Source organism: Saccopteryx leptura, chromosome 1, assembly GCF_036850995.1.
Source record: "Saccopteryx leptura isolate mSacLep1 chromosome 1, mSacLep1_pri_phased_curated, whole genome shotgun sequence".
NCBI lineage: Eukaryota > Metazoa > Chordata > Mammalia > Chiroptera > Emballonuridae > Saccopteryx > Saccopteryx leptura.
Genome location: NC_089503.1, coordinates 13,671,404 through 13,699,045, shown reverse-complemented (window position 1 = coordinate 13,699,045; position 27,642 = coordinate 13,671,404). Strand labels below are relative to the sequence as shown.

Genomic DNA, 27,642 nt, shown 5'->3' with positions numbered 1-27,642 from the left:
CTGGCTCCCTCCTCGTGATCATGCAGATGAGCATGTGAGTGGGTTTGGCCCCTTCCACTGATGATGCCACTTAGAAGCGGCATGGTGTGAGGGAGGGATCTTTCTAGCTCAGAGTGTTCTATGCACCTGGGGCATCTTTTGTCTTTAATGTGGTGAGAGGGTCAGATGGAGAGAGCTTAAGGGTTTGGCAGACCTGATTTATAGCCACCCCCCCCCCATACTCTCCATCCTCGGTGAGCACAGGAATGGAGGAGACAGAGGTCATGACGACCACACGACAGTTACAATATAGAGGATGCCCCATGCGCATTGTACGCATTATCTTGTTTAATTCTCCCAGAAACCTTATGAAAGACTTGTTGTTCAAATTGTACAGCAGAGAAAGCAAGTTGAAAGAGATTAAGTTGTTCAAAGGTTTATAGCTGGTCCATAGCAGCTAAGGTTTGGAACTAAGGTTCCAAATCATGGGCTCCATGCTCTACGCCTTCATGCAGCGAACACGTGTGGAGCATCTGCTTCCTGTAGGCACTGTCCCAAGCATGTGGGTTGTAGCAATAACACACACCTAAGTTTTTGTCCTCATGGAACATTCTAGTAAGGGTGAGCGTTGCTGGGATTTGGGGGCACAGCAGAGGCTATAACACAGTGTTACATGGATGTGGGTGAAATGTCTGAGAGACCTCAGGCCATTCTTAGAAAATGTTGTCTCCCATTTCCCGGAAGCAGAAATATCTCAGGTGCTCTGGGGTGCAGGTGTCTGAGTTGCCAAGAAAAACTGATTTTCTTTCTCTTTCTTCCTCCTTTGTCTGGGAACATCCGTGATCACTATTCCATTAGAGCCTTTCTCTTGGGTCACTGCACCTTAAGATCAGGTAGATTTCCTCAGATCGTCTAGTTCCTGGCCGTGATTACAGAGAGGTCCAGGATTAGCCCATTTCAGACAGAGTGGACTCCGACAATGATCAGAGAACTGAATCCCACCATCTCTCTTGTTCCAGACATGGGTTCTGAGGTCTGCCTCCTGCCTGTCATTTACCTGCTAAGACTGAACTGAACTCAGTATTTTTCCCTTCCGCACCCAGCTCTTCCTCTTGACACCCCTCTGCCTGCTACTAGTGCCACCATTTTACCCCTTGTCCACGCTCAGAGCCTCAGGGTTCTCTGGTGCACTCTGACCTTCAGTCTTATTCGGGTGCCCGGCACACACAGGCACGTAGACCATGGGCCCAGCAGTTGAAACTTCAGTGTGCATGATGAAAACCCAGGCTGCTTGTTCACATGCAGATTCCCAGGCCCGGCCCCTGGACACTGACCCCCAGGGCTGGAGGGCACTGTACCCCGGGAGATGCTGAAGCAGGTGATCCTGTGACCTCTCTTGAAAAGCATGCTTGTCCTCATGATCAAGTCCCGCCCATTTCCTCTCTGTAGGGTCCCTCCAGCCTGTCACCTTTTCATTTTCACCGCCAGCACCCTCATTACTTCTCACTTAGAACTGATGAACAGAGAAGCTCTGTCTTGTCACTTCTCTGTGTCACAAACTTCACTGGCCCCTCATTGCCTACAGAAAAACCCATCACAGCCTGGTGGTCCCCAGCACCTACGCCCTGGCTTTCACATGCCTTTCTCTTTCTCCGTGCCTTGTATTTTCCTCTATAACCGACAACCAGACACGCTTTTACCCTCATAAGCCCCCTCGGAGTTCTCTGACACACCCCCTCGGCTATTGACAAGGCCTCTTCTACTGAAATGCCCTCCTTTGCCATTTTGACTTGAAATTCTCCTGATCATTCGGGTCTTATACTATCTGTCATCCATTTCTTGAAATGTTCTCCAAATGATGATAACCTTATTTAATATTTAATTGATATTATCAAGCCCCCCGGGACATTGCCGGCGTGGGAGATACAGCCCTGAGCAAAGGCCAGGGTGCCCACTCTTGTGAGGCTGGAAGTCTTGTGGAGGGAGACAGACATTCATCAACTTAATCACAGAAATGTCTGTGTAGTTGCACATCGAGATAAATGCTATAAGGAAAGTAGGAATGGGAACTTGACCCGGTCTGGGCAGCCCAGAGGAGAGCTGAAGGGTGAACAGTGAAGAGGGTTGCCAGAGAGTTGAGGGGGCTGGGGACCAGCAACTGTGAAAGGGCCTGGAGGAGTGTGGCAGCGGACAGAGACTGAAGGAGGCTGAGGTGGCAGAAATCGGGGCGGAGTAGAGTGTCTTAGGTGTGACGTTGGTGGGCGGAGGGGACCGCAATCTCAGGAGAGGTCGTGGAAAGGATTTCAGCACAGTGGGGATGTGGTCAGACGTTCTGCCAACATGCATTTGGTTGGCACCCTTCCTGTGGCTCTCCCGCCTCTTGAATAGTCATGGTGTGAGACTGTGAGCTACCTGAGGAGTGCCTACGTCTTGGCATTCCTCACAGCAGCTCGTGGGTACTCAGCATCTGAAATAAATGATGAAATGCCGACATAGCCAGAAGTCATCAATCAGTACAGCACTCTGTGGCCAGACACTACAGCAGGCACTAGAAAGCACATACCTCCCGTGTGACATCTATGCTTCCACTTAAGGTGCCGGCATGAAAAGTGCCCAGATCTTGGGCACCCAGACTTCCCGAGGGTGGGGCCTGCGCTGGGAGAGCCTTTTAAGAAATAGATGGCAGATGGCATAGGACTTGAACGGTCAGGAGAATTTCAATAGGACAAAAAAGGCAAAGGAGGTCATTTCAGTAGCAGGAACCGATGAACAGTAGAGGAGGAAGTCCCGCACCTCGGAGGGAACCCGTGAGGATGAAAGGGGCATCCGTGTGTCAGGAACGGAGGAAATAAAGCCCAGAGGAGGACAGACCCAGAAAGATGTGTGAGAGCCGGGGCCTGGTCTCCAGCAGTTCTGGGATGGGCAGCGCTGCTGTCAGAAACACCTCGGAAACACATCAGTGTGAACTGGTCAAGTACATTGTCCCTCTAACCTGGAGAAAACAGAAAGTAGTTCCCTTTAAGTCTCCTAAACTTGATTTCCGCATCTCTGAAAGATGTTTCATAGAGTTACTATGAAGATCACATGGGCTGGGATAAGTGACGGTGCTTTCTAAACAATAAAGATTGCACAGATATGGGTTATATATAAACCTTCTCTTTCTCCTACCCCCCCCCCCCCACACACACAGCGCTCACCTGAACTAAACTCTCCCCTCCATTCCTCCACCCTGCTTAGACACATAATAGAAAAGAAATTACGATGACAATCACCAGCTTTTATGGTGTACTTTGCCATGTAACAGGTGTTATTTCAGTGCTTAATATTCATTCCTTCATTTCAAATTCACCTTCTGAAGTAGCTTCCCCGGGTCCCAAACAGATGAGTAAACTGAGGTTTAATCACACAGCTGGAAGGGGAGGGACCTCTGCTATTGGATGCAAAGCCTGCGCTCTTTGTTCCGCAGGGAGCTGGCGGCTCAGGAAGGAAATGGAGGCAAACCAGGGGCTACTGCTGGCCCCCTTCCTCCTGTCCTGCTAGCTCCCCCCCCCCCACTCCCTCTACAGAGGTCCTGCTGCTGCTGAATAGGGGATTGTTCTGCCTCTCCCTTCTGCTTCTGAATGTTGATGTTTTGGGTCATTAAGGGGCTTGGAGATGGGGTGGGGGACGGGTTATGACCCTGGCAAAGTCTTGAATAGCCATTGTTCCTTTTCTTCTCCCCCCCTCCTTGAATGGGATTCTGTCCCCAGTCCTGGTGTCTCCCTCTGGGTTGGAGGAAGGCTGGGTCAAGAGGCCGGAGAAGGGGAACCTTTTCCCACCACTTTGGTGGCTAGGACTCAAGATGACAGATTTGGCAATTCCAGCCACCCCAAAGCTCTCCTCAGCTTCCCTCCCCATGCTGCCCCGAGCTGGGCACCTTCAGCCTGGATGATGCTACCCATAAAATGAGCCCTAGTTGGATCTGAATTCAGGTTTGGGGTGAGTAGGGGAGAGAGAGGTAACAGTTACAGGCTTGGTGTTCCCTTCTGGTCCTACAGGCTCATTTCTGCTGGTCTGTCCCCGGCAATGACCCTGGCCTAGTCCCTACTTCCCACTCCCAGCAAGATTGTAACAGTTAAGATGACATTTTTAGGAGGGTTTGAGCTTCTTGAACGAAAGACCTGGGATAAATAGAAAATTGTTCTTATGGCCATTATTGTTGATGTTGACACAAGATTTAGTGCTGGGAAATTTGAGAGAGTGCCATCCACATGATCTTCCTTTCTCTTCCCACAGTCACCAGCCAGCTAAGGGGCCACCGTCTGGGCCTCCTTCCTAGCTGGAGGCAGAGTCTCCCTCTGCATTTCCATGGCCCTGTGTTCTTTTCCTTCCTAACCTTAGAGGAGGAAGAGAGATGGGATATGATATATTTATGAGCACCTACTGTGTGCCAAGGGCCCTATCTGCCTTAGGGCAAAAAAAAACCAGAACCTGGCAGATTACAAACACGTCTCTGTTGAGTTAATGAGTCACAATTAACTTTCACAAAAATTCAGTCAAGGAGTTAACATCCTGTTTCTCCCAGGAGGAAAGGAGGCTGGGGGGAAGAGGGGGTCTGTTTTAGCTAGTAAGTGCACACACTTGGCTGCAGACCAAAGTGTCCCCACTGCGCTCCAGGAGGTGCTCCTGCTGGTAACCAGCCCCGCCTCCCGCGTCTTTCCCCTTGTGGCTTGCCTATTTTCACCGGTGTGTGGCTGCAGACCCCTAAAAGTCAGGGATGAGTCTCACTCAAGCTGACACCCCAACAGGCAGCCTAGTGCCTGGCACACAGTAGGACTCATTTAATGTTTGCCTATTAACGAAACACGACTCACAGATTCATTGCTTGCTGACCCCGACTGTCTCTTCCGTCCCCCTGTGGCAGGGACCCTCCGCCCAGTTCGCCGCAACTACTACGACCCGTCCTCCGCCCCCGGGAAGGGCGTGGTGTGGGAGTGGGAGAACGACAACGGCTCTTGGACGCCCTACGACATGGAAGTGGGCATCACCATCCAGCACGCCTACGAGAAGCAGCAGCCCTGGATCGACCTCACTTCCATCGGCTTCAGCTACGTCATTGACTTCAGCACCATGGGCCAGATCAACCGGCAGACCCAGCGCCAGCGCCGCGTGCGCCGGCGCCTGGATCTCATCTACCCCATGGTCACCGGCACCCTGCCCAAGGCCCAGTCCTGGCCGGCCAGCCCCGGGTCGGCCGCCTCGCCCCCCGGCCCACCCTGCTCCTGCCCACAGTGCGTCCTGGTGATGAGCGTCAAGGCGGCCGTGGTCAGTGGAAGCACCGGTCCCCTGCAGCCCCCTGCCGCCCGCAAGAACGTGCCACCATCCGGAGCGGTCAAGGTGCCCCCACCACCAGGCCCGGGGGCCAAGCCGCTGGACAGCATGGGCAGCATCCGAGGCCCGGTGAAGGCCGCCCCGTCGCAGCCGGCCCAGCGCCAGGCCCCTGGCATGCCGGCAAGGGTGATGGCGGGCTCTCCTGCCAGCCCCCCGGGAGCCAACAGCAAGACGGGAAGGGTGGCCCTGGCGACCTTGAATCGGACCAACCTGCAGCGGCTGGCCATCGCCCAGTCCCGGGTGCTCATCGCCTCTGGGTAGGTGTTCGCATGGTCGCCCCTGAGCCTTGAGCATCAGACCTGGCAGGTGACGGCCGTCCCTCAGAGCTGGAGGAGGGGCCGCCAGGACTGAAGCTCCCTGTCATCTTGTCCTACCTCCTGGCTGCAGGTGGGAGGCAGGACACTGCGGTGGATGAAGGGGCTTCAGCCTTTAGGGGCTGAGCTCTGGCTTCTGATTGAGACGTTGCCTCTTTCCCAGCCCTGCGATGGGGCAGTCCCAACATCAGAGCCCTAACTCCCTGCTCGGGAAATGCTGGCAGTCATACTCAGGGCAGGGCTGTGTGAGGGCTAAGGGCCACCAACAAGCCCAGTGACAGTGGGCCTTAATTACAGTCCCAGCATATTCCAGTTTGGGGGCTTTTCTTTTATCCTTCAGAGCAACTCTGTAAAGTAGGCATATGATCCCATTTTACACGTGCAGAAACTACAAGTTTATGTGCTCAAGGGCACATAACTAATCCTTGGCAAAGACCAGGATTCGCACTTTTGACGCCTGACGTCAGAGCCAGACTCTTTCTGATTCTGGGGTGCCCCTCCCTGTCCAGCACGCACCACAGTGCCTGGCATACAGTAGTAGCCAAATGAGGGTCTGCTCCTTCCCTCTGGTCTCTCTGGCAACTGGAAAGGGTCCCTTCAGATTGCAGTAACAGCCCATATTAGCGAGTACTCACCACGTGCTGGACACATTTCCCGCATTGTCTCAGTTACTCCTGTGACAAGCTGGTGATGTTGCGTGTCTGTGGTGATTGCCTTTTATGAACTTGGTCTGCTCGCTCAGAAATGGGGGAGACCTGGGTCCACGCGGTGCCTGCAGCCTTTGCCTGCCAGCTCCTGGTTTCCTCTGAGACTGGCCCCTCAGAGCCACCCAGTCTTCCCTTTCTCCAGAGGTCCCCTCCCCTGCCTGCAACCCAGGAGTCCTGGACGGTGGGGAGGGGAGGGTTTAGAGTTAGGTTGGACACCTGAGTGTGAAATTCAGGCTGCCAGAGGGGGGTCCCTGCTCATAGAGATTAGAAGCTTTGCAAGGTCCAGTCTCCTCGGTATGAAATGGGGGTCACCCTGAAGACCTCCTGTGAGGGGGTGCACCCCTGAACAGGTGAGCAGTGCACTCTCCGGCACTGCCCCAGCCCCTCGCCCTCTGATGCAGCTGTCAGGCACGGCACTTAGCTCAGAACTGACTCCCCACGGAAGCCACGCAGCTTGTGCGCTCCAGAGTGGGGAGGTGGGTGAGCCTCGGTTCTGGTCTCCCAGTCCACTGCTTTTTTGCTCCAGGCCAGCTTCTCATTTATGCGAAAGCAATTTACAAATGGGCCTGTGCTGGTCAGATGCAGGGGATTTTCACACAGGTCCCTCCGAGTGGGCAGAAGTGTTTGGGAGAGGGGACTGGGCCCCTAAACTGTGCCTCCGCTCCATCTCTCTACACTGTCACACAGCAGCATCCCGAGGCCTCTGACGGAGGTCAGCAGGGTTACTGGCGTGTGTAAGAACCCGACCGCCTAGGCTTGAGCCCAAGTTCCTGGCTCTGTCTTCAACTTGCTGGTCTATAAAATGGGGGTACGAATAACTCCTTCCTTATAGGATTGTCAGGAGCATTAAATGAAATAATCTGTTGTATCAATTTAGCACAATATTTGATATATAATAAGAGTTCGGTCAGAATTAGCTGCTATTGTTGTTACAGTTCTTCACAGGCATCTACTGAATATGCGCTATGTAGTTGTCCGGCGGAAGTCAAAGCTGAGCGGCCTTGACAAATGCCAAGTGACCCTATGCCGTAAGGAGGGAAAGGGAACCCCAGATCGCTTTAAATCCCAACGAGAGATCGGCAGCCCTTTATCTCTGAGCTTCATTCCCTTCGCCAGCCGGTGGAGTGGAGCAAGAGAACAGGCTGGCGGCCGGCAGTGCGGCTTCCAAAGGACTATAGAAACAAGTTGTTTTTGCTCTGCTCTGTTTTCCTGACGAGGGCGGCCCCTCCCTGTCTTCCAGCCCTTTTCTTTTCACCTCTTACCACCTCCCTCACCCCCACTACCATCTTCTGCTCCCGTCTTTCTTGGCCATTTAATTGGCGTGTTTATTCCCTTTGTCTGGCATTGCCATCGACCTTCTGTCGTCCACGGCCCCGCCCCCTCCTCCCGCTGCCCATGACCTCTTCAAGCAACTTTCCCACGGAGAAAAGGAAGACCAGGGAGGGTGGGAGAGGTGGGGCAGGGAGAAGGGTCTGGGGGGAACAAAAGACCCTGTGAATTATTCAGAGACACAAGCAGGGGGCTTCTAAAGAGAAGAGAGAGGGGGGCTGCACAGGGGAGGGCGCGAGTGGCTCCTCTGGCCCAATTCTCCAGAATGGAGGCTTCTCTATCTCCAGCGAGGCCACGGTTGCCGGAGAGACAAGACCATTGTTCTGCCCAGGGGTTCCTGGCTTGGTTCATGACTCCCAAGGAAAACACTGTTTCTCGCCATGGTATCTGCAGAGCTGTTCTCCCACCTGCGACGCTCCTCCCCGGCCACCTTGCCAGCTGTTCTCTCTTCTTAGTTCTATATTTTAAGGACAGAAATTAAAACTTGTACTTTCCATAACTGAGATCAGCCCAACACAGTAGGGATAGAGTGGGTGTCTTCTGCCTGGCCAACAAGTGGTTAGACCGACAGCTTTGGCTGAGCTGAGTGGCTTGGAGGGTGTGGAAGTACACCTGTCATTCCAGCTGCTGGTTTCTACAAGGAGGGCTCAGGCTCACGGGGCTGGGGCCCCAAGTGACGGGTGTGGACTACATGGCCAGTCTCTGTGGTTCTCATTTTAACCAGTGGGGGAGGGGTGGCCAGTTGTTGCTGACTCAGCAATCCTAAGTACTGTCCAGCACCGGGCTTGACACTTCAACACTTGATGTCTTCAAGAATCTGAGAAAAGTGGGCTATTACAGCAGAAGACTGTATCAAACCCAGCTTCCTCTTACAGTTGGGAAACAAAAATGTAAATTGCGTAGGGCTCGGCTATTTACAAAGTATTTGCTCTAGATCCTCCATGCTCACTGGGAGCCCACAGGACAGAGATGTAGGGAGGGTGCCTGGTTAACTCGGATGCGGTCAACAAATGCAGAGAGGCTGCGTGGCCCTCCACAAGTCACATGTCTCTGCACAGCTGGACTGGGAGGCGGACTTCCTGTCCCCTTGTTAGGGAGAAGGGGCTCTTTCCTCCGCACCTTTCTGTGTTTCATAAACAAATATCCCCTTTTTCCCCAAGCCCCAGTGACACCCAGAACCTAGTGACAAGCTCTTCCGCCATGCTGTCCCTTTCCTGGCGTAGCAGGGATGCCCACCTCCCGCGCAGTCTCCACAGGAGCACCCAGTGCCACCTGCGGACCCTTCCTCTCTGCAGACCTTGCCCCACCCCCGAGTTCTTGCGCTGCCATGAGGGTGTGCCTGCGGGTTGGAATAGTTCCTGGTGAAGCAGATTGGGTGTGGAAACCTGCCAGTCCGGTTTGTGGGAACAAAAGTGGCTTTTGTCACCCAGATCACAGCTGCTTATCAGCGGGAGTGGGGGAGCCTTGGAGTGGTTAAGGGGTCAGGCAGGTGAAGGGCTGAGAGGCAGGCTGCCCCCTGGCGGGGAGCAGGAGGCCAGTCCTCCAGGTGGAGCTCCCTCAGGAGGCGTCTGAGCTGTGGGTGGAGCACCCCGGCTCAAGCTGCCACCTGGTTCTTTTTATATATATATATATAAAATTTTATTTTTATTTTATTTATTCATTTTAGAAAAGAGAGAGAGAGGGAGAGAGAGAGATAGAGAGAGAGAAGGGGGGAGGAGCAGGAAGCATCAACTCCCATATGTGCGTTGACCAGGCAAGCCCAGGGTTTTGAACCGGCGACCTCAGCATTTCCAGGTTGATGCTTTATCCTCTGCGCCACCACAAGTCAGGCCTGCCACCTGGGTCTTAGTGGCTGGAGTGGGAAATTGTCAAGAAGTCTCCCTAACATCTTCTCACCCCAGACCCTCCCTGGTTTACAGAGAAGGAAACTGAGGCTCAGAAAAGGTAACTGACTTTGTGAAGTGCTACTGGCAGGATTGGGATTCGAACACAGTTTTCCTGATTCCCCGTCTACCATACGTGCCTGGCCCCATGGGGCGCGTCACAGAGCCCAGAATCTACTCCGTGCCTCTTTCTTGGCCTACTTTTCCTTGTTTTGAATTCCCCTCCCCCCATCTGGGTTTGATTTATCTTGGGGACAATTTCAGAGGAAAGTAGCCTTTGGTGGCCTGCTGAGACACAAACACTCCCACATCTGTTGTTTCCACATCCTTCTCACAACCCTGGTGCACGTGTCATGGTCCCTGGGAAGGGACAGGGCCCCTGGAAGACTCAGCATAGCTGGGGAAGCACCCCTGGAGCACGTGGGGGACAGACAGACCCACTGTCAGCCTTGAGGTCCATCCCAGCCCTGCGGCCTCTTCCATGTGAGTTTATTCCTTCACTCTCCGAGCTTCATGCTCTCTGACTGCAGCGTGGGGTGACGCACAGGGTGCGTTTCCTCCTGCTGCTGCTTTCCCAGCACAGCGTCGTGAGCGGCTAAACCAGGGGGCGCTGGAGCCCGATTCCCTGCGTTCAGATCCTTAGCTGTGTGATCTTCATCAAGCTTGCTTAACCTCTCTGTGCCGCAGCTTCCCTGCCCAGTAAAAGCAGGGCTGATAGTAATAGCACCTCTTGCAGAGGTTGCTGGGAGGGTTGGATGATTTGTGTATCATGAGTGGTGAGGATGTGCCGGGTAGGAGGCGGGCTCTGTGCACGTTCGTGATTATAACACATGGATGAAGGCTCAGAGGCTGTTTTGTTCACTGCGGTGTCCCTGGCCCAATACGAATAGACAAATAAATAATAAACAAAATTAGCACACCAACCAACGTGCGTTTCCTCCTGCTGCTGCTTTCCCAGCACCACCTACCCCCAGAGCAGAACTGCCGGCTTCTCAGGCTGCCTGGCTCCTGCCGCCAGCTGTGACCCAGGCCGGTGGCCTCTCCGGGCCCACATCGCCCTCCAAGCCCAGCTGTGGAAGCCTGGGGGCGGGGGACGAGGGGTGATGGCGCAAGAGCCAGCCCCACGTGTCCCCTAGTTTTCGAGAGGCCGCTGTGGGAGGCCTCGTCTTTCCCAGGCAGCTGTGCCGTCTCCTCTCCAGCTTGGCCTGAGCTGCTGGGAGAGGGACCGAGAGAGGAGGAGGTCTTGCCTGATATTTATATTTCTCAGGGAAGAGGAGAAGTGACAGCTGTGGGAGCAATGGTTTCCAAATGTCGGCCTGGGCTTGGCTGCATCCGCACCCTCTCCGCGGGAGCGCGCGCGGAGGGACCAAGTCCTTGCGCCCGGCGCGTGCCCGAGCTCTGGCTCTTTCAAAGCTTCTTCAGTGACTCTGAGGTCCGCCCGGGGTGGCCTTGCTTCTTCCGATTGTCATTCCTTCAGAAAATATTCACGGAAGGCCTACTCGTGTCAGGCTTCTGACAAAATGGACAAAAAATATTTGCTCTTGGAGAGCTTAGATTCTAGAATGGGAGATAATATGCACTAACTTACTTTAAAAGATTCTAAGTTCCACGGGTAAGAAAAAGAAAAAAATATAAAAATGTAAGAGGCTTTGGGGTCCCAGGGTAGGAGAGATATGTGGGTCTCCGTAACTTCCCTGAGAAAGTAAGAAAGTTGAAGGAAGGAATCAGGAATATATCTACCTGGTGGAAGAGCATTTCAGGCACAGGGAACAGACTCGCAAAGCCTCCGAGGCAGGATGTGCCTGGTGCACGCCCGTGTAGGAAGAGCAGCTAGAACTAAGAGGTGAATGATACGGGGAGAACAGAGAGGGGAGGATTGGGGTGGAGAGTGTGGGCAGAACAGGGCTGTGCAGGCCTGGCTGTGACTTCGCGTGAACTGAGGAACCACTGTGGGGCGTGAGGTTCTGCATGCAGGAATGACGCGGTCTGACTTAGTTTCAAAAACCTTCCCTCCAGCTGCGGCTGGGGTGCTAAGAACTCGGCTGCGCCTTTAGTAGGGGTGATTCATTTCTGTAGGAAAGGGGATCACTTCGTTCGGCAGGTGAAATGTTGAGGTCCCAACCCTGGCTCATTTTGTCCCACTTGTCAGAACCATAATCCACTTGCTCTTTCCTTCCCCAGGGTCCCCACTGTCCCAGTGAAGAACCTGAATGGGTCTAGTCCTGTCAACCCTGCCCTGGCCGGTAAGAGAAACTGCGGACTGGCCTTGCTGAAGGTAGAAAGGCCAGTGAGCATTTATTCATAAAAGAGAGGAAACTCGGATGTTCATTAGAACAAACGGGGATTGTAGGAGTCGGGGTTGGAGGAGCACAAAGAGCGTGGGGAGAACTGATTGCTAAAAGCAACACATGCCCTTGAAGATGGGAGAATAGGTGGGTTTCTGGGGAAAGCAGGGGGCAGGTGGAGAACCCCTGAGTTCTGGGAAAAGAGGAGAGGGGAGGGGAGGGGAGGGGAGGGGAGGGGAGGGGAGGGGAGGAGAGGAGAGGAGAGGAGAGGAGAGGAGAGGAGAGGAGAGGAGAGGAGAGGAGAGGAGAGGAGAGGAGAGGAGAGGAGAGGAGAGGAGAGGAGAGGAGAGGAGAGGAGGTCACTGGGCAAGGAGGCGTGGAGGGGTGTGGGGGAGCCAACACTCCAGTCCTCCCTGGCGCACACTCTGCCCTTCCAGGCATCACCGGGATCCTGATGAGCGCCGCGGGGCTGCCTGTATGTCTCACCAGGCCGCCGAAGCTGGTCCTCCACCCACCCCCGGTCAGCAAGAGCGAAATAAAATCCATCCCAGGGGTTTCCAACACAAGCCGCAAGACCACCAAAAAACAAGCCAAGAAAGGTATCCGCCTCCTTATCTTATGGGGGGACAGAGACTCCAAAGATTTGGCTCCCGGCCCTGGCTCTGCCTCCATCACTGAGGGTCGCCCACTCTGTGCCTTAATTTCTGTGTCGGCTAAGCAGGCCTACCTCGCACCTGTCCTGCTGATTATACCACAGCGCGCGGTGCCGGGATCGGACGGAGACACCCTTAAGAAATATAACAGTGCAGTGCAAAATTATAGAAACACATAAAAACATGAAGCGTGACACAAATCAAGTATGGTAGAGCGAAAGATCACCTTGGCATTGGAATCAAAACAGACTGGGGTCACCTCCCAACTTCGTCACTGGCAAGTCATAACCTCAGAGGGTCTTGGTTTCCCCACCTTTACCAGGGGGTGAGAGCAATCACAACCAGCGTCCAGCAGGCGCGCCCTGGGATGCACCCGTGGCAACTGGCAAGAAGCCTGTTTGCTGTCCTTCTTAGGCATCCAGATGCTCTCTGGCCCCTTGAGCCCTTTTCAGGATCCCACAAGCCCACAGCTAAGGGCCCAGTACTTTGCTTGCCCCAAGGGCCCTGACTCAGCCCTGTGGACGGTCTTCCTGGTCACCGGCACTGGTAGCTAAATGTGTCGACTGTCACCCTGAAGCCCCCACCTTGCAAACGTGTTTTGAAATTTCAGTTTGATCAAATGTACGTTGCGCTTAGCCCGGGGCCCGGCGAGTCACGGGCTCTCCGTTAATGGAAGTTGAATTCTTGTAAGAGAAGCAGGACAGTGGGAAGGAAGGGCCAGCATCCAGCTTCGGGCTGTTGCCTGATCCACTTCCTCAAACCTTTGTCCTACTTTTCCCATCTATTAGAATTTCTCTGCTTAAATGAACTCGAATGCCTTGCTCATAATCTGATGGGAACTGACAGGATTTTGCACTTTCCCACTCTTCCTGTAATTATTAATAGCTCATGCCGGATCCTTAGCTGGCAACGTGCTAAGAGGACCGTCCGTCCGTTAGCTCATCTAGTCGTCCAAACTCCTCTTTGAGTAGGTGCTATTGCTCTGCCCCGTTTTATAAGTGAGAAACGGAAGCTCAGAGATGTTAAAAGAGTCGCCCGAGGAGACACTGGTCCTTTATTCCTTCTGTGCCTGCTTGTGAGGCCGCAGCATCTCATTCCCTGCCTTCAGGCGAGGCTGCCTCCAAGGCGTAAGACATTCCGGAACCACCGCACCAGTCAGGATGCTTCTCCGAACCGCAGCCTTTCCCCGCGGAGGGGCCGCCTCTGCTGGCGGTGACCGCACTGTTGACAGCCAGGGAAGGCGTCCTGGAGCCGGGATCATAACTTCCGGGTTTCCCAGGAAAATAATAGCACTTTGACGCCACATGATCGATGGAGACAGTGCTTGGCACATTGTAAAATAGATGTGATAAGCCTTACCTAATGTTTTGTTGTTGTTGTTTTCAAGCCTGCAACATTATACAGGGCGCTTTAATTTCTGCTATCTGATCACATCATTTGCGCAGGTTCAGGCTCTTGGGTTGTGTGGGAGAGAAACCCACTCCATCTTTCTCATTGAAACGTGCGTTTGTTGCAGATAGGCAGGGAGATGTCAGGAGGTGATACAGGAGGTAAAGGCAGGTGGGACCACCTCCCACCTCCTCAGACCACCTCTCTGCCTCTTCTCTCCCCTGAGTCCCTTTCAAGTTCTTTAAATCCTATTGCAGAATGAATTCCTCCCCTTTCTTGCTTTAGGCCTGGCTGATAAGGCTCCTCTCTGGTACGCCCAGCTTGGCCAGGCTGTGAGGTCCCTCGGCTCAGTCTCAGTGGCACACTGATCATCCTGTCTTCACAGGGAAAACCCCAGAAGAAGTGCTGAAGAAGTACCTGCAGAAAGTGCGGCACCCGCCCGATGAGGTGAGTGCAGGGGTTGCGGGCGGGACCCGCCATCTCCCCGGCCACCGACACCCGCCAGCCCTTCCTCTCTCTGCCTGAGTTTCCCACAATGCCTGCGGCCCCGGCTGCTTTCTAAGTCCTGACAGGTACAGAGCTGGTCGGAGCAGGTGCCCACCTGGGCTCCAAGGTTGGGGGTCCCCCAATGTGGCGTAACCTCTCTCACCTCCCACCATCAGCAAAGAGCTGATCGATTCTAAACTTACCTGAACATGGCTGTCTGACTTTAAGAAAAACAGAATGACAAACAGTGGGAACTGACTTTAAAATGCGCTGGATGCAGATCAGTGGTTCTCCACCGGAGGCGGCTTTGGCCAACTCTGGGGGCAGCGGGCATGTTACTGGCATGTGGACGGTGGAGGTCAGGGCTGCTGTTAAACACCCTCCAGCGCTCGATGTTCGGGACAGCTCCTGCAGCAAAGAGTTACCCAGGCGCTAATGTCAACAGTGCCGAGATGCAGCAATCCAGTTGTGGGTTCATTTCAATAGCAGTCCCTCTGATATACTAGAATTTTAATTCCTTTACAAAAATTCAGCTTAACCAAAGCTTATCAATGGGTCTGTCAGCAAGCGTGTGCCTCGTTCACACGCCACTGAAGGGCACCGAGGAAGGGTGGTGCCCTGTCACAGCCCTGAAGAAGACTGTAATTTTGTTCACCAGACCAAGTTTACATGTGCTGACACCAGGAATTATATTAGGAATTTTTGTGTTGTGGAAAGCGAGACAGAACTATATTAAGAGTCCCAGAGGCACGGACACCCTGGTTTGTGGGCTTGATAGCAGAGGAGCAGTGACAGCTCCCCTGACCGCCGACTATTCAGGACCAGCGTGGGGATATGCCACCCTCCCGAGCAGGGTGGCCCTGACGGCCTCTCTGCTCTGTCCCCTGCCGCCCCAGGACTGCACCATCTGTATGGAGCGCCTCACGGCCCCCTCGGGTTACAAGGGCCTGCAGCCGACAGTCAAGCCTGACCTGGTGGGAAGGCTGGCCCGGTGCGGCCATATCTACCACATCTACTGCCTGGTCGCCATGTACAACAACGGCAACAAGGTGAGTGCCGGCGTGGGGCTGCCGCCACCTCCCACCCAGGGCCCTGACCGAGCAAGAGCCTGGCGGCCCCATGGGAGTTGTGCCCGGGTGACGTGGGGTCATAAAGGCATCCCGGGGAATCAGGAGTGGGAATCTCGGCTGCTCTCAGCAGGATCCGTCCTCCACAAAATTACCATGTGGCAAAACCTACCTTTATCTTCCCTTTGGGCTACGTTACCCAGTCCCCCAGCCTCTGCACTAGGCACAGTGGTCAGAGAGGTATAGACGTCTGTCCCTGAGGGTTTTGAAGGGAGTGGTCCATTATCATGGCCCATTGCTGGGTGAAGTGGGTCCCCCTCGATGAGGGAGAAGGAGTTCTCATCACCGCACTGGGCCCATGGTGCGTGTTCATTCATACTGACATAGGTGGGCTTCCCAATCATCCTTCCTTCCCTAAGACTGGTGATTTTCAGTTACAGTTCATTTTCTGTGGACATTTTCAAAACACCCTTGCTAGCCCCTTCAAAGGCCTTGGGGCTGTTGCCAAGGTCTACCTAGTAATCCCGTAAGACCCCCCTGCCGGAGGGGGGAGGCTGGGACGTTCCTCTCGTCCGTTACTGACGTGGTGTGGTAGTCCCCGTTAGCGCTGGCCTCCGGGACTCTGGGAATGTCCTTGGAGGATAACTCTCTCCTTACAATATCCCAGCTTTTCTTATGTTCCTTCCTGCATCTGGAATAACCTTTATCCCCCCCCCACACACACACACACACATGAATTCAAACCGTACTCATTTCTCCGGGCTCAGCTTGAATTGCATCAGAGTCTGAAATTTCCCTCATCTCCTCCAGCCTCTTCCTCGTCCAAAGCCTTCCCTGGCTTTGGGGGCGCTGCTGTGTGCTTCTCTTGCTGTAGAAAAAAGGGGAAGGCAAGAGAGGCAGCTGCCCCAGGAGTGAACCCTGGCTCTGCAGTGACCTGGGCGAGGTTTTCAACTCGGAGATTTCATTTTCCATCTGGAAGATGGAGACAAAACAATAGCTACTTTGTAGGGTGCTGTTACCATTATCGTTCAAACGGACACCTCCTTTGTATTATTAAGGCTATAATCTTTTCTTTTCATCTTTATGTAATGCCATGGTTGAATTCCTCAAAGTGCTGGGGGTCTTTGTAGTGTCTTAGAAAACGCTGCTTGCTCTTCGGAGGACATTGCGTATCCGAATCCCACACTCAGCTTCCTGACCCCTGAAGTAAATGGTTGCAGTGGGACGTTGCATTTTCAGAGGTGGCTTTGGGTTTAAAAGGGTTTCTCATTCTTTCCTTTTTTGATGACTGTGTTGAAGAATACTCTAGCACCTCTTCATATTTATTTCCATGGTTGGTGTTTTAAAAATGTTTCTTTAGACACTATCCTGTATTCTCCTTGGCATAGATACGTTGAAGCATTTCTTTAATTAATCTTCTTCACACAAAACAGAAGAGAAGAGGGCCCAGAGGGAACAGAGTGATCAGCCCAGGTCCTGAAGCAGGCTGGGGCCACAGCAGAGAGTGGAACCCTGGCTTCCTGACCCCGGGCCTCGGGTTCCCATTCCTCGGTCACATGGAGCAACTGCCCCGAATACAAGCTGCGCCTTTAAATGAGTAGAGCTTGAACTGAAATGTCCCTAAATAGCTTTGCAGAGGATCCCCGCTTTCCGGAGGAGGCGCGGGTGTCCCGGAGAGCTTTGGTCCCAGCTGTGCGACAGCATTTTTACACACGTTGCTCCCTGGGCACACACGCCTTCCTCCTTCCCATCCCCTCTCTTCTTGAGAGGCTGGGAATAGAATTTACTGTCCCGGCTCTTCTCCCTCCCGTCTCGGCCACCCCTCACCAGGCCCGGCTGTGAACAGCAACCCCGCCCATCACTGCAGCCAGGGTGCCCCCCCCCCGCGGCACCCCCTCCAGAGCCCCGAGGGCCGGTGCTCAGCCTGGCCTGCTGCTCAGGCACTGGGCCTCCCGTACATGTCACTCAGTGTGGAGTGCGGGGCTGTTTGTGTCATTACCTCCTGTTACTGTGCAGAAAGCAGAAACGGCCCAGTGGCGGGGGCAGGGGAGGGCGGCTACAGGCTGTTGCTCATTTGGGTGCATTTTCTCCCTCCCCCCAGACCCTGTATCTCCGGTATCTTTTAAAATTAGGTGGGGACGTCATCACCAGAACTGCTTCCCAATCTGGTTGATCTGCCCTCTTCTTCTCCTCAGGACGGCAGTTTACAGTGTCCAACCTGTAAGACCATTTATGGGGTGAAAACAGGCACCCAGCCTCCGGGGAAGATGGAGTACCACCTCATCCCGCACTCCCTGCCTGGCCATCCGGACTGCAAAACCATCCGGATCATCTACAGCATCCCACCGGGCATTCAGGTGAGCCCGCCCTCCACTGCGGCCTGTCACTGGGAGGCCCGAGACCAAGGTGCTGCCCACTCCCCAGCTCAGAGACGGCCGTCTGGCTGTGTCCTCACATGATGGAAGGGGAGAGGGAGCTCTCTGGGTCTTTCTCATAAGACCACTAATCACATTCATGAGAACTTCACTCTCCTAATCTAATCACTTACCACCTCCTAATACCGTTGTGTGGGAGATTAGGTTTCAACATATCAGTTTTGAGGGGACACAGACTTTTAGTCTACAGCATTCTATACCTGCCCTCCCCAAAGCCATGTCCTTCTTGAATACATTTAATCCATCTCAACAAACCCAGAAGACCTAACTCACTCCAGCATCAACTTTAAAGCCTAAGTCCAAAGTCTCCTCTAAGCATCACCTCAGTCAGAAACGGGTGAGACTCAAGGTACGATTGATTCGTCCTGAAGCGAATTCTCGTCCAGCTGTGAACTTGTGAAGAAACCAAACAAGTTGGGTGGCAGAGCCTCACCCAGACACTGAATCTGCCAGCACCTTGATCTTGGACTCCCCAGCCTCCAGAGCTGTGAGAAATGAATTTCTGTTGTTTAAAAGCCAACCCAGTTTGTGGCATTTTGTTACAGGGGCCCAGGCTGCCAACAACAATGTTATGCCCAGAAAAGTCTCCTTCCCACACTTGCCCCCGCCTCTCCACCCAGCCTCCCCTCCCCCACCGTCCACCATTGTTCTTCCTTTCTTTTGTCTCCTTCCCAGATTCTTTGTGCCCACGCAACAAAGGCTGCAGCCACTCCTCCCATCTTTACACAAAGTGTGACATATTAGACATATTGTTCTGCATGCACTCTGCATTTTTCAATTAACAATATAGTCTGTATATCTTTCCATGTCCGCCTGGAGAGAGCTTCCTCATTTCTTTCTTAGCTCTGCGTAATAATCCATTGTATAAAGCTACCGTAATTCATATTCAGCTGTCTCCCACTTGATGGGCACATGGATTGCGTCCAATCTTTTGCTACAACAAATAATGCTGTAATGAATAACCTTGTATGCATGTGAGTGTGCCTGTAGAATAATTTTCTAGAAGTGGAATTTCCTTGTCAAATGGTATTAGCATTTGTAATTTGATAGCTATTCCTTGGCTCTGATTTTTGCGAGCATTTTCTTTCCTCTTTTGATTCTTTGAAAGACAGTCCTAAAGAACAAATTGAATTTAACTGGCACCAAATACGGACGCCTTCCTTCATCACACATCAAAGCGTTTTCTAAATGCTCTCGGGTGCTTACTGGATTCATTTCTTTAGTAAATATTTATCAGTTCATCCTCTCTTTCCCTCTCCTCCTTTCCCTTCGCATTTTTTTTCTTTCATTTAGCAAACGTTTGCATGTGGATTGTGGACCTGGCATGTTCGATACTAAGAGATACAATGGTGACCAAGACGGACACGGTCCTTGCTCCCCTGCAGTCCCCATTCGAGTGGGAGAAAGGAGACAATAAAGTAAACAGATAGATAAACAAGGGACTTCCAAATAGTGATAAGTGACATGGAAGAAATAAGACGGGGAGATGGGATAGCCTATTGTGAATTGAATAAAAAACATGGTTCTTCTTCAAGAGACTTACCTACTTGTCAGGGAGAAAAGTAACCATAACACCACTAAGCCCCAGAGCAAGAACATGCTGGGGGCAGCTTCCGTTCCCGGCTGGTCCTCACGAGCTGGGGACTTTGACCACCCACTTGACCTTCCTGAGTCAGTTCCCTGAGCTGTGCATCCAGGGACCTAATATGCAAGGGTTTTGTGAGGTTGGGACCTGGCGTCCGTGTATGCATATTGTGGCATTGGACACAGCAGCCCGAGGCTCACTGCCTGGTCACCATCCTCACTGGGGTAGGAGGAGGGCTTGTGTCTGGCTGACCGGAAGGGGGAGGCATTCTTGTGCAGGGCAGTTCAGTTGCCAGGGGTCTGGGAAGAGATGAAGACATGGGGAAGAGAGATTTCAGTAAGAGGAGACAGCAGAGTCGCAGAGGAGAAGGTGGGGGTGTTGAAGGGAAGTGTCTCATTCGGGGCCTTCCCCGGTTAAGGTCATGATTTCATTGCTCTTTCTCAGCTCGTGGGAGCTGGAGCCTCTGTAAGGAGCCGAGACCTTTAAGCTCGGCCTTCACTGCAGAGAACAGTCCCCTCCCCCGGGAGACACTCTGAGGCTGAGTCGTGACTGCTTCACTTAGCAGTGCGCCAGGAGCACGCAGCCTTTCTGGGTCAGCGCCAGGCGGCCGTCTGTGCCACCAGCACAAACGGGGAAGGTCCCAAGCAGGAGAGGGGCAGGCAGAGATGTGGTGGGAACAGGCCCTTCACTAAGACAACCTGGCTTAGACACAGCTGTGGCCATGGGCATGTCGTGAATGTGGCGTGATTTCTTGTGAATATGAAACTCGGGACTGTCTGGCCTGCATCTCCGGGAAGACACTGCTGCGCTTCCAGCTGGGCGTGAGCATTCCCGTTCCTGTGACCCCGCTACAGTTACATGCCATTCCGTCTGCAAAGTCACAGGTGATCTTGAACCACACTATTGAAAAAAATGAATCAATCCCAGAATTGTTTTTTCTTCTTTTCCAAGTGAGAGGAGTGAGATAGACAGACTCCCACATGCGCCCCAAGCGGGGATCTACCCGGCAACCCCTGTCTAGGGCCAATGTTCTGCCCATCTGGGGCCCATGCTTCTAACCGAGCTATTTTTAGTGCCTGAGACAGAGGCCACAGCACCAGGGATGGTGTCCTTGAACCAACTGAGCCATGGCTGCAGGAGGGAAAGAGAGAAAGAAAGAGGTGGAGGGGAGGGGTAGAGAAGCAAATAGTCACTTCTCCTGAGTGCCCTGACCAGGAGTCAACCTGGGACATCCACACTATGTACCAATGCTCTACCACTGAGCCAACCAGCCAGAGCCCCAAAATTTTAAATCATCTGGAATCATTGTCCATAATTAAAGGAAAAATTTGGTTTTTTTGCAGTTTTGTCTTTCATCCTTATGTTCACTCGCTCATTCATTTATTCAGCCAGGATGCATTTCCCAATCATGTGTGCGGGGGCGGGTGCTGATGCCAGGACGGGCATGGAGCCTTAACGTTGTATTCTGTTCATCAAGAAGGGATTTTAAAACAGGTTTTACAGGTGCTGAGATGGTCACTGATACTCAGAAACGATAGACAAACTTTTGTACATAGGGGGAAAAAAAAATGTCACCCGGCAAAAATCCGTCACTTTTCAGGAATTTCTCAGAGGGATATGTGGACCCATTCTGGACCCTGCCTGGGAAGCCTGGTTTCTGGCTAAATTCTGCTTCCATTTCTTTCCCACCCACTGGCCTGAGGCTGCATAATAGTGGAGACAACAGTTGAAATGTTTGATTTCTAGTCGTGAATTTCCCAAGCTGTACCGTTAAACAGGAAAACCCTGAGGACAGAGGAGAACATCCACGCGACTCATTCAGAGAGCTCTAAGCACAGGGCCCCGGCTCCGGGCTCCAAGGCCTGGCTTTCTCCGAGTGGTGTGCAGGGCAGAGGCCCGGAGTGTGCCTCAGAAACCCCGAGCTCACGCTTGGACAAGGCCATTAACACTGTGGACGCCGTCTCACCTCCGAGGGCTGCGGTATTCCCCTTCCGTCAAACAGACCTTGTGCAGAGTGGAGATGATGGTGGTGACGCTAACATTCACTTAGCTATTAGTGTGCAAGCGGGCGCCACGCGCACTTAGCATTCATGACAGACGCCCGAGATGAGAGTTCCACATCCGTCCTGTTGAGTGGGTGGAAAGCCAAGGCCCCAAGAGGGGGCTCCGGCTGGCCCAGCTGGGAGGCTGCCGCTCGGATCCCAGACCAGGCCTGCGGGCTGCCCTCCTGCTGCATTTGGGGTCTGTGCCCTGGCTAGACTCTGCGGCCATCCTTATTGTCTTTCTTATTTCCTTTCGTCAGAGCCTGCATCCCCTCGACAGAGCCGTGTTGAAAAACGCCCTTTGTTCTCTTTCTTTGCTTTCAGGGGCCAGAACACCCGAATCCTGGGAAGAGTTTCAGCGCCCGTGGCTTCCCGCGACACTGTTACCTTCCAGACAGCGAGAAAGGGAGAAAAGTAAGAGCAGGGGTGTCAGGTTACTAACTCCTGTGTTAGGGACCCAAGTTTCGCTTCCTACGCTGCAAAGGGGAAAAGAGAACTGGGTCTCTCTCAGCTCCGGGTACACGTGGTAACAAGGTCGTGGCTGAGTCAACCACAGGGAAGGGTGGTTATGATTAGGATTTTGGGGGTTTTTTGTATGATGGTGGCCAGGGTTTGACTTTTCCCTCTCCTGGAAATGCCTGGCACCATTTCTTCTGTTTAGAACCCTTCCCTTAGGACTTTGCTGCTTAAGAGCTGGTCCTGGTAGTGACTCCAGTGGCAGTGTCTATAACAGGGGTCCCTAAACTTTTTACACAGGGGGCCAGTTCACTGTCCCTCAGACCGTTGGAAGGCCGGACTATAAAAAAAAAACTATGAACAAATCCCTATGCACACTGCACATATCTTATTTTAAAGTAAAAAAACAAAACGGGAACAAATACAGTATTTAAAATAAAGAACAAGTAAATTTAAATCAACAAACTGACCAGTATTTCAATGGGAACTATGCTCCTCTCACTGACCACCAGAAGTGCGGCGGGGGCCGGATAAATGGCCTCCGGGGGCCGCATGCGGCCAGCGAGCCATAGTTGGGGACCCCTGGTCTATAAGCTTGATAGAAATTCAGAACCCTAGGACCTACTTCCTTTTGACAAGACCCCAGGTGGCCGGGAGCGCAGCCAAGCCTGAGAAGCCCTGCTCGGAGGCGGGTGAGAGCCCGAGTTGTGACGTCTGCTGCTATCCTCACAGCTGTTGTGATTCCCTACCTCCGGCCCGCACCATGTCTATGGTCACTCGGTTTTGAACCCAATGCCTTTTTTCAGGTGCCTTCTTCACGCAGGACAGGGCTTTAGGCATTTGCCTTGCTCAACAACAAAGATTTATTTTTAAAATTTTAGCTGAATCAGAACATTCTGCAAGCCCTAACACCTCTCTGGGCCTCACCTATAAAATAGAGACTATATATAATAGCCCCTGCCAGGCCTCACTCAGAGTGAGGCTGTGAGGGCCAGATGAACAAATACAGATGAAACGGCCTTGCAGAAGTCAAAGCGCTTCAATCATGTCGTTGGAGAGATATTCCCCAACTTTAGCTGTGGGTAAATTACGAGCACATTCCGGTGGCAGTGGTGTTGGCGGACTTCAGAAGATCTCAGATGAGAAGGGCCTCGAACTCCTAGGTCCTAACCTTTAAAGTGTAGTTATGATGTTACAGCTAACATCTGTGGAATAGTGTGTTCCGGGCACTACTGTTGAAATACTTTTCACGTAGCACCTGCTAAACGGCTCACAGCCTTTAGAAGCAGATCATATCATTGCCATTTTATAAATCAGGAAATTAAGTCTCAGCGAGGTGATCTACCTTGTCCAAGGTCACACAGTTGGGTAGTGAAAGAGCCAGGACTTATCTGCAGGTGCCTGGCTCCACATCCCAAGTGTCCCTTCCCTGTGCCCCTGAGGGCGTCCTGATGCAGGAAGGGGAGGGCCCTTGGCTGGACTCTCTGCCGTCCCCAGGATCGCCTCCGGCCCACACTGAATGTCTGACTGAGATCTCCTCCTGCCTTTCCTTGGGTAGGTTCTGAAGCTGCTGCTGGTGGCCTGGGACCGCCGCCTCATTTTTGCCATCGGTACCTCCAGCACGACGGGTGAGTCGGACACCGTCATCTGGAACGAGGTCCACCACAAGACAGAGTTTGGCTCCAATCTCACCGGCCACGGCTACCCAGATGCCAATTACCTGGATAATGTGCTGGCTGAGCTGGCTGCCCAGGGCATTTCTGAGGACAGCACTGCCCAGGAGAAGGACTGAGCTGGAAGGGGCTTTGGGGAAAGGAGTTGTGGGGGCCACAGGTCAGGAATTGGAGAGAGTCCAGGTGGAAGTTGGTGCCATGCCCTCCCAACTCCCTATCTCTTCTCCTGTCCTGTGTCCTTTCCCACACCTCCCAGCCGCAGGGGGGAGCCAGATTGAATAAGGGGACATCATTCATAAACCTCATCCATCACAAAAGAGACATGGGATGAGGGCCATCCCTGCTCTGTTCCCATGGAGTTTTTGGTGCTGGGTAGGCAAGGACACCGCCCCTCACCCCCTTAAGTGGGGGCACGGTCAGCACACTTAGGATACGGACGGTGCCTGAGCACTCCATATCCTGGCCTTGTGAAGCCTGAGGTTCATTGCCTCAGCTGGCTTCTTGCTGCTTCCACTTCCCAAAGTGGAATTTTCACTTTTCCTTCCTCCCCTGGAGGCGAGGAGCTCTCACTGTGCAAGGTTGGGGGACACAGGGGTGAACCGCTAAACCGCTGTGACATCAGAAATCAATGCCTTGGTGGAGAGCGAGGAAGCACTTCTTGCCAAGAGGGCCAGGGAGGCAAAGGCCTCTGGGAGCACACTCAGCTCTCAGAAGAGCCCTCAGCTTCTCTGGGCCCTCCTTCCTCCTCACACCACTGACCTGTCCAAAGAGGCATCTGCTTCTCTCATGCAGATGGATGGGCTCTGGGATTCCTCTGGGTGGCACCCCAAGATGTTTCCGGCCACCCTCTGATCAGACCAGAGCTTGTATCCCATTTAGCATCTGAACTGTGCTCAGGGAGAGCAGCCCATAGCCTTGTTCCCAACTCATCCCAGACCAGCTCAGAAGGTTCCATGAGTTTCATCAGGTCACTGTAAGTAGGGCCTGTGCTGGGCTCTGTGCCATCTGTGTGCGTGCATGTGTGTGTGTGCGCGTGCGTGTGTGCATGCGTGTGTGCGTGCGTGCGTGTGTGTGTGCGTGTGTGTGCGTGTGTGCGTGTGTGTGTGTGCGCGTGCGCGTGTGTGTGTGCGTGTGTGTGCGCGCGTGTGTGTGTGCGTGTGTGTATGTGCGTGTGTGCGTGTGTGTGCGTGCATGTGTGTGTGTGCGTGCGTGTGCGTGCGTGTGTGTGTGCGTGTGTGTGTGCGTGTGCGTGCGTGTATGTGCGTGTGTGTGCGTGCGTGTGCGTGCGTGTGCGTGCGTGTGCGTGCATATGTGTGTGCGTGTGTGCGTGCGTGTGCGTGTGTGTGCGCGCGTGTGTGCGCGCGTGTGCGTGTGTGCGCGTGTGTGCGTGTGTGTGCGTGTGTGTGCGTGCATGTGTGCGTCTGTGCGCGTGTGCGCACACGTGAGCACACCACTGGGCCCAGCTGGCGGAGAGTCCCATCACGTCCTCACAGTTTGTTCTGCAAGATGTCCAGCCCCAGTTCTGATGGGGACCAGCCAGCCGGACTGTGACCCCTTCACTTCTCTCACCCTGTGCCGACTCATCCCACTGCAAACGTGGGCCCTGCTGGAGTGTCAGAACTGTGTGGGGACATGTGTGACGTGAGGGCTGGGCTGATCCCTTCTGCTAGCTCTTTTGCGACTGGATCTGAACCAGTCTCCATCTAGCCTTGTTTCTCTGAGGGCTTCAATCAGTGTCCATACAGATTCGTTCACTGGAGCCCAGGGGTGGTGCTGGGTCCTTCGTCTCCCTCGTCTATTACAGGCTTAGAACCGTCTTACGGTCTAGTCCAACCTGCGTCTGGGTTGTGCTCCAAGGCCCTGCTTACACCCTCCCCAACATTCCTCTTGCCTTTGGCTCCTGTTAAGGAATGAACTAGGGGTCATGGGGGTCATGGAGGGGAGAAGGGGCATCATGAAGGAAAACCCAATTCCCCCTCTGAAAGTGGGTTCTTTGAACTATATGTTTGGGGGAAGTTCCTCTGGATACTAATTTGAATTTATATACCTCATGTTTTGGGGGTTTGACGTATATATATGCATATATATTTCATAATATTGGGAAGGTTTTGATGCTAGAAAAATCAAAACTAAAGAATCTTCAAAAATGGTACTTAAATTAGAACCAGAAACCAGGCTTTCCTGAGAGTCGGCTTTGGCGCTGTTTGCTGTTAGGCCTGCAGCTGTTTTGATGTTTGTGTGACCAGTGGATTTACCTGAGTATCACCCAGTTCCTGGGGACATGCTGGTGCTGAGCCTTGCCGCATTTTCCAAATGGCTGTAAGGACATTAACCGGCTCCAGAAGAGGGAGCTCTGACCGGAAAAAATGCGTCCGCCATCTTGGTTCCAGTCTCTCCTATCAGCCGTCAGCCATTTATCTCACCAGCAAACCAGGAGGCCGGTCCTGAGTTGACCACACCACAGAGCAATGTCCTGTTGTTCGGGAAAGCAACATCCGAACTCAACAGAAGAGACATCCCTGCAGTGTTTAATGCCACGCCCACACCCTCGCCAGGCTACCGCACCCCAGAATTCCCTCGAGAACCTCATCGTAGGCCACTGCCATCTCCGCCTGCGGCACCCTTGCCCAGTATTTGCTGGGCTTGTCACCCACAGCGATGAGGAGTTAGACGGAGGGTGCGTGGGGAGAAACACAACTGTGCAGTGGGAGGCGGGGAAGAAATAAGGCATGCTTTGACAACTGGCAACGGGAAGTGGGGAGAAACGGGCTTCCTGCATCAGGCAGAGGATGGTGTGGGTGGGAAAGGGGACCCAGAGAGTGTACAAGGCAGGCTGTATGCCAGGGGCAATACCACTTTAAGAGTAAGTCTTCATACCTTCGAGCCTTCCCCCCACCACCCGGGGTGCTGTGTCTGTGCCCCATTTCTTTTCCTCTCTGAGGATGCTCAGTAGGGGCTACCTCATCCTCATCTTTTTGTGGGACATTCTGGGCCTAAGGAATCTTGAATTTTCTTTCTAACACTGTGCCAAGCAAGGCGGGTGGCATTCCTTTGCCCTTTCTCTTGAGCCAACTTGGAAAGGTACAGCCCTGGGTTCAGTGAGAACCCTGCCAGCAATGGCCCTGCGCGTCCACCACTCTGACACGGGAGTTTCCCCACCGGAGCCCTGCTGAGCCCCCTGGCCCATGCAGGCTCTCCCATGCCTTTCCTCTCCTCGTCCCCGCACCAGCAGCCCGCTTCCTCCCTTCCTGAGTCTCCGGGGGTGACACACCCTGCCAGATGCTCATCCCTTAAAGATTAATTGTGTATATGTGATTGTGTGTGTCTTCATGTTTTCATCACTTTCCTCTGTGGTTTTAGACTTGGTCAAAAGTACTCGTCTTGGTATTGCACTGTTGTGTGCATGAGATGATTGGGAGGAGGCCCCATGTGGTACATGAAAGGGCCCTGTCCCCTTTCCTTGTCTGTGATCACTGGCATTTGAGGGGGTGGGTTTCTGGGAGAGGGCAGGTGAATGTCCTCGTGTAAATCTTTGTGACTGGTGTGTTTTGAAGTCGTCGGTATTGCTCTGTGAGGGGACATCGCCACCTGGTGCTCATGAGGTGTATGTGCAGAATAATAAATGGCAAGTGAACAACCGCAAATCCTTGTCGGCCTTCTGCTTTCTGTAGCTCAGGGCACCTATCCACGAACCAGTTGGGGTACTTCCCTGAGCCTAGAAGCAACTACAGTCCCTTCCAGTGAGTGGGGTAGGGGGCGTCCCTTTCCTCTATTTGCTTTTCACATCTTTTCCACCCACACATTTGACCAAAAGACCTGGCTTGACTTTTGGTTCCTCTAAAGAAAACAGACCACATGACAGGGGAAACAAGTAAATGAACCTGTGGGGAAAAGATCTTAAAAACCATGAATGTTCACTTCTTTTAAAGTTCCCTTTGCCTGGCCGCACTAAAGTGTGTGTTTCAATAGTTCACAAACTGTTCTTTTCT

The 27,642-nt window shown here is 53.1% G+C and overlaps 1 protein-coding gene across 1 annotated transcript in view; it reads left to right on the top strand.

Moving 5' to 3' along the window:
- Nucleotides 1-24,795, top strand: part of DTX4 (deltex E3 ubiquitin ligase 4) — a 28,569-nt gene extending 3,774 nt beyond the window's left edge. The window contains exons 2-9 of the mRNA XM_066361329.1: nt 4,883-5,606; nt 11,764-11,825; nt 12,305-12,466; nt 14,295-14,356; nt 15,292-15,444; nt 17,658-17,819; nt 21,849-21,938; nt 23,539-24,795. Of these exons, the coding sequence (XP_066217426.1) occupies nt 4,883-5,606; nt 11,764-11,825; nt 12,305-12,466; nt 14,295-14,356; nt 15,292-15,444; nt 17,658-17,819; nt 21,849-21,938; nt 23,539-23,772 (1,649 nt within the window). The 3' untranslated portion in view covers nt 23,773-24,795. The remainder of the gene's footprint in view (nt 1-4,882; nt 5,607-11,763; nt 11,826-12,304; nt 12,467-14,294; nt 14,357-15,291; nt 15,445-17,657; nt 17,820-21,848; nt 21,939-23,538) is intronic.
- Nucleotides 24,796-27,642: the final 2,847 nt, after the last annotated feature.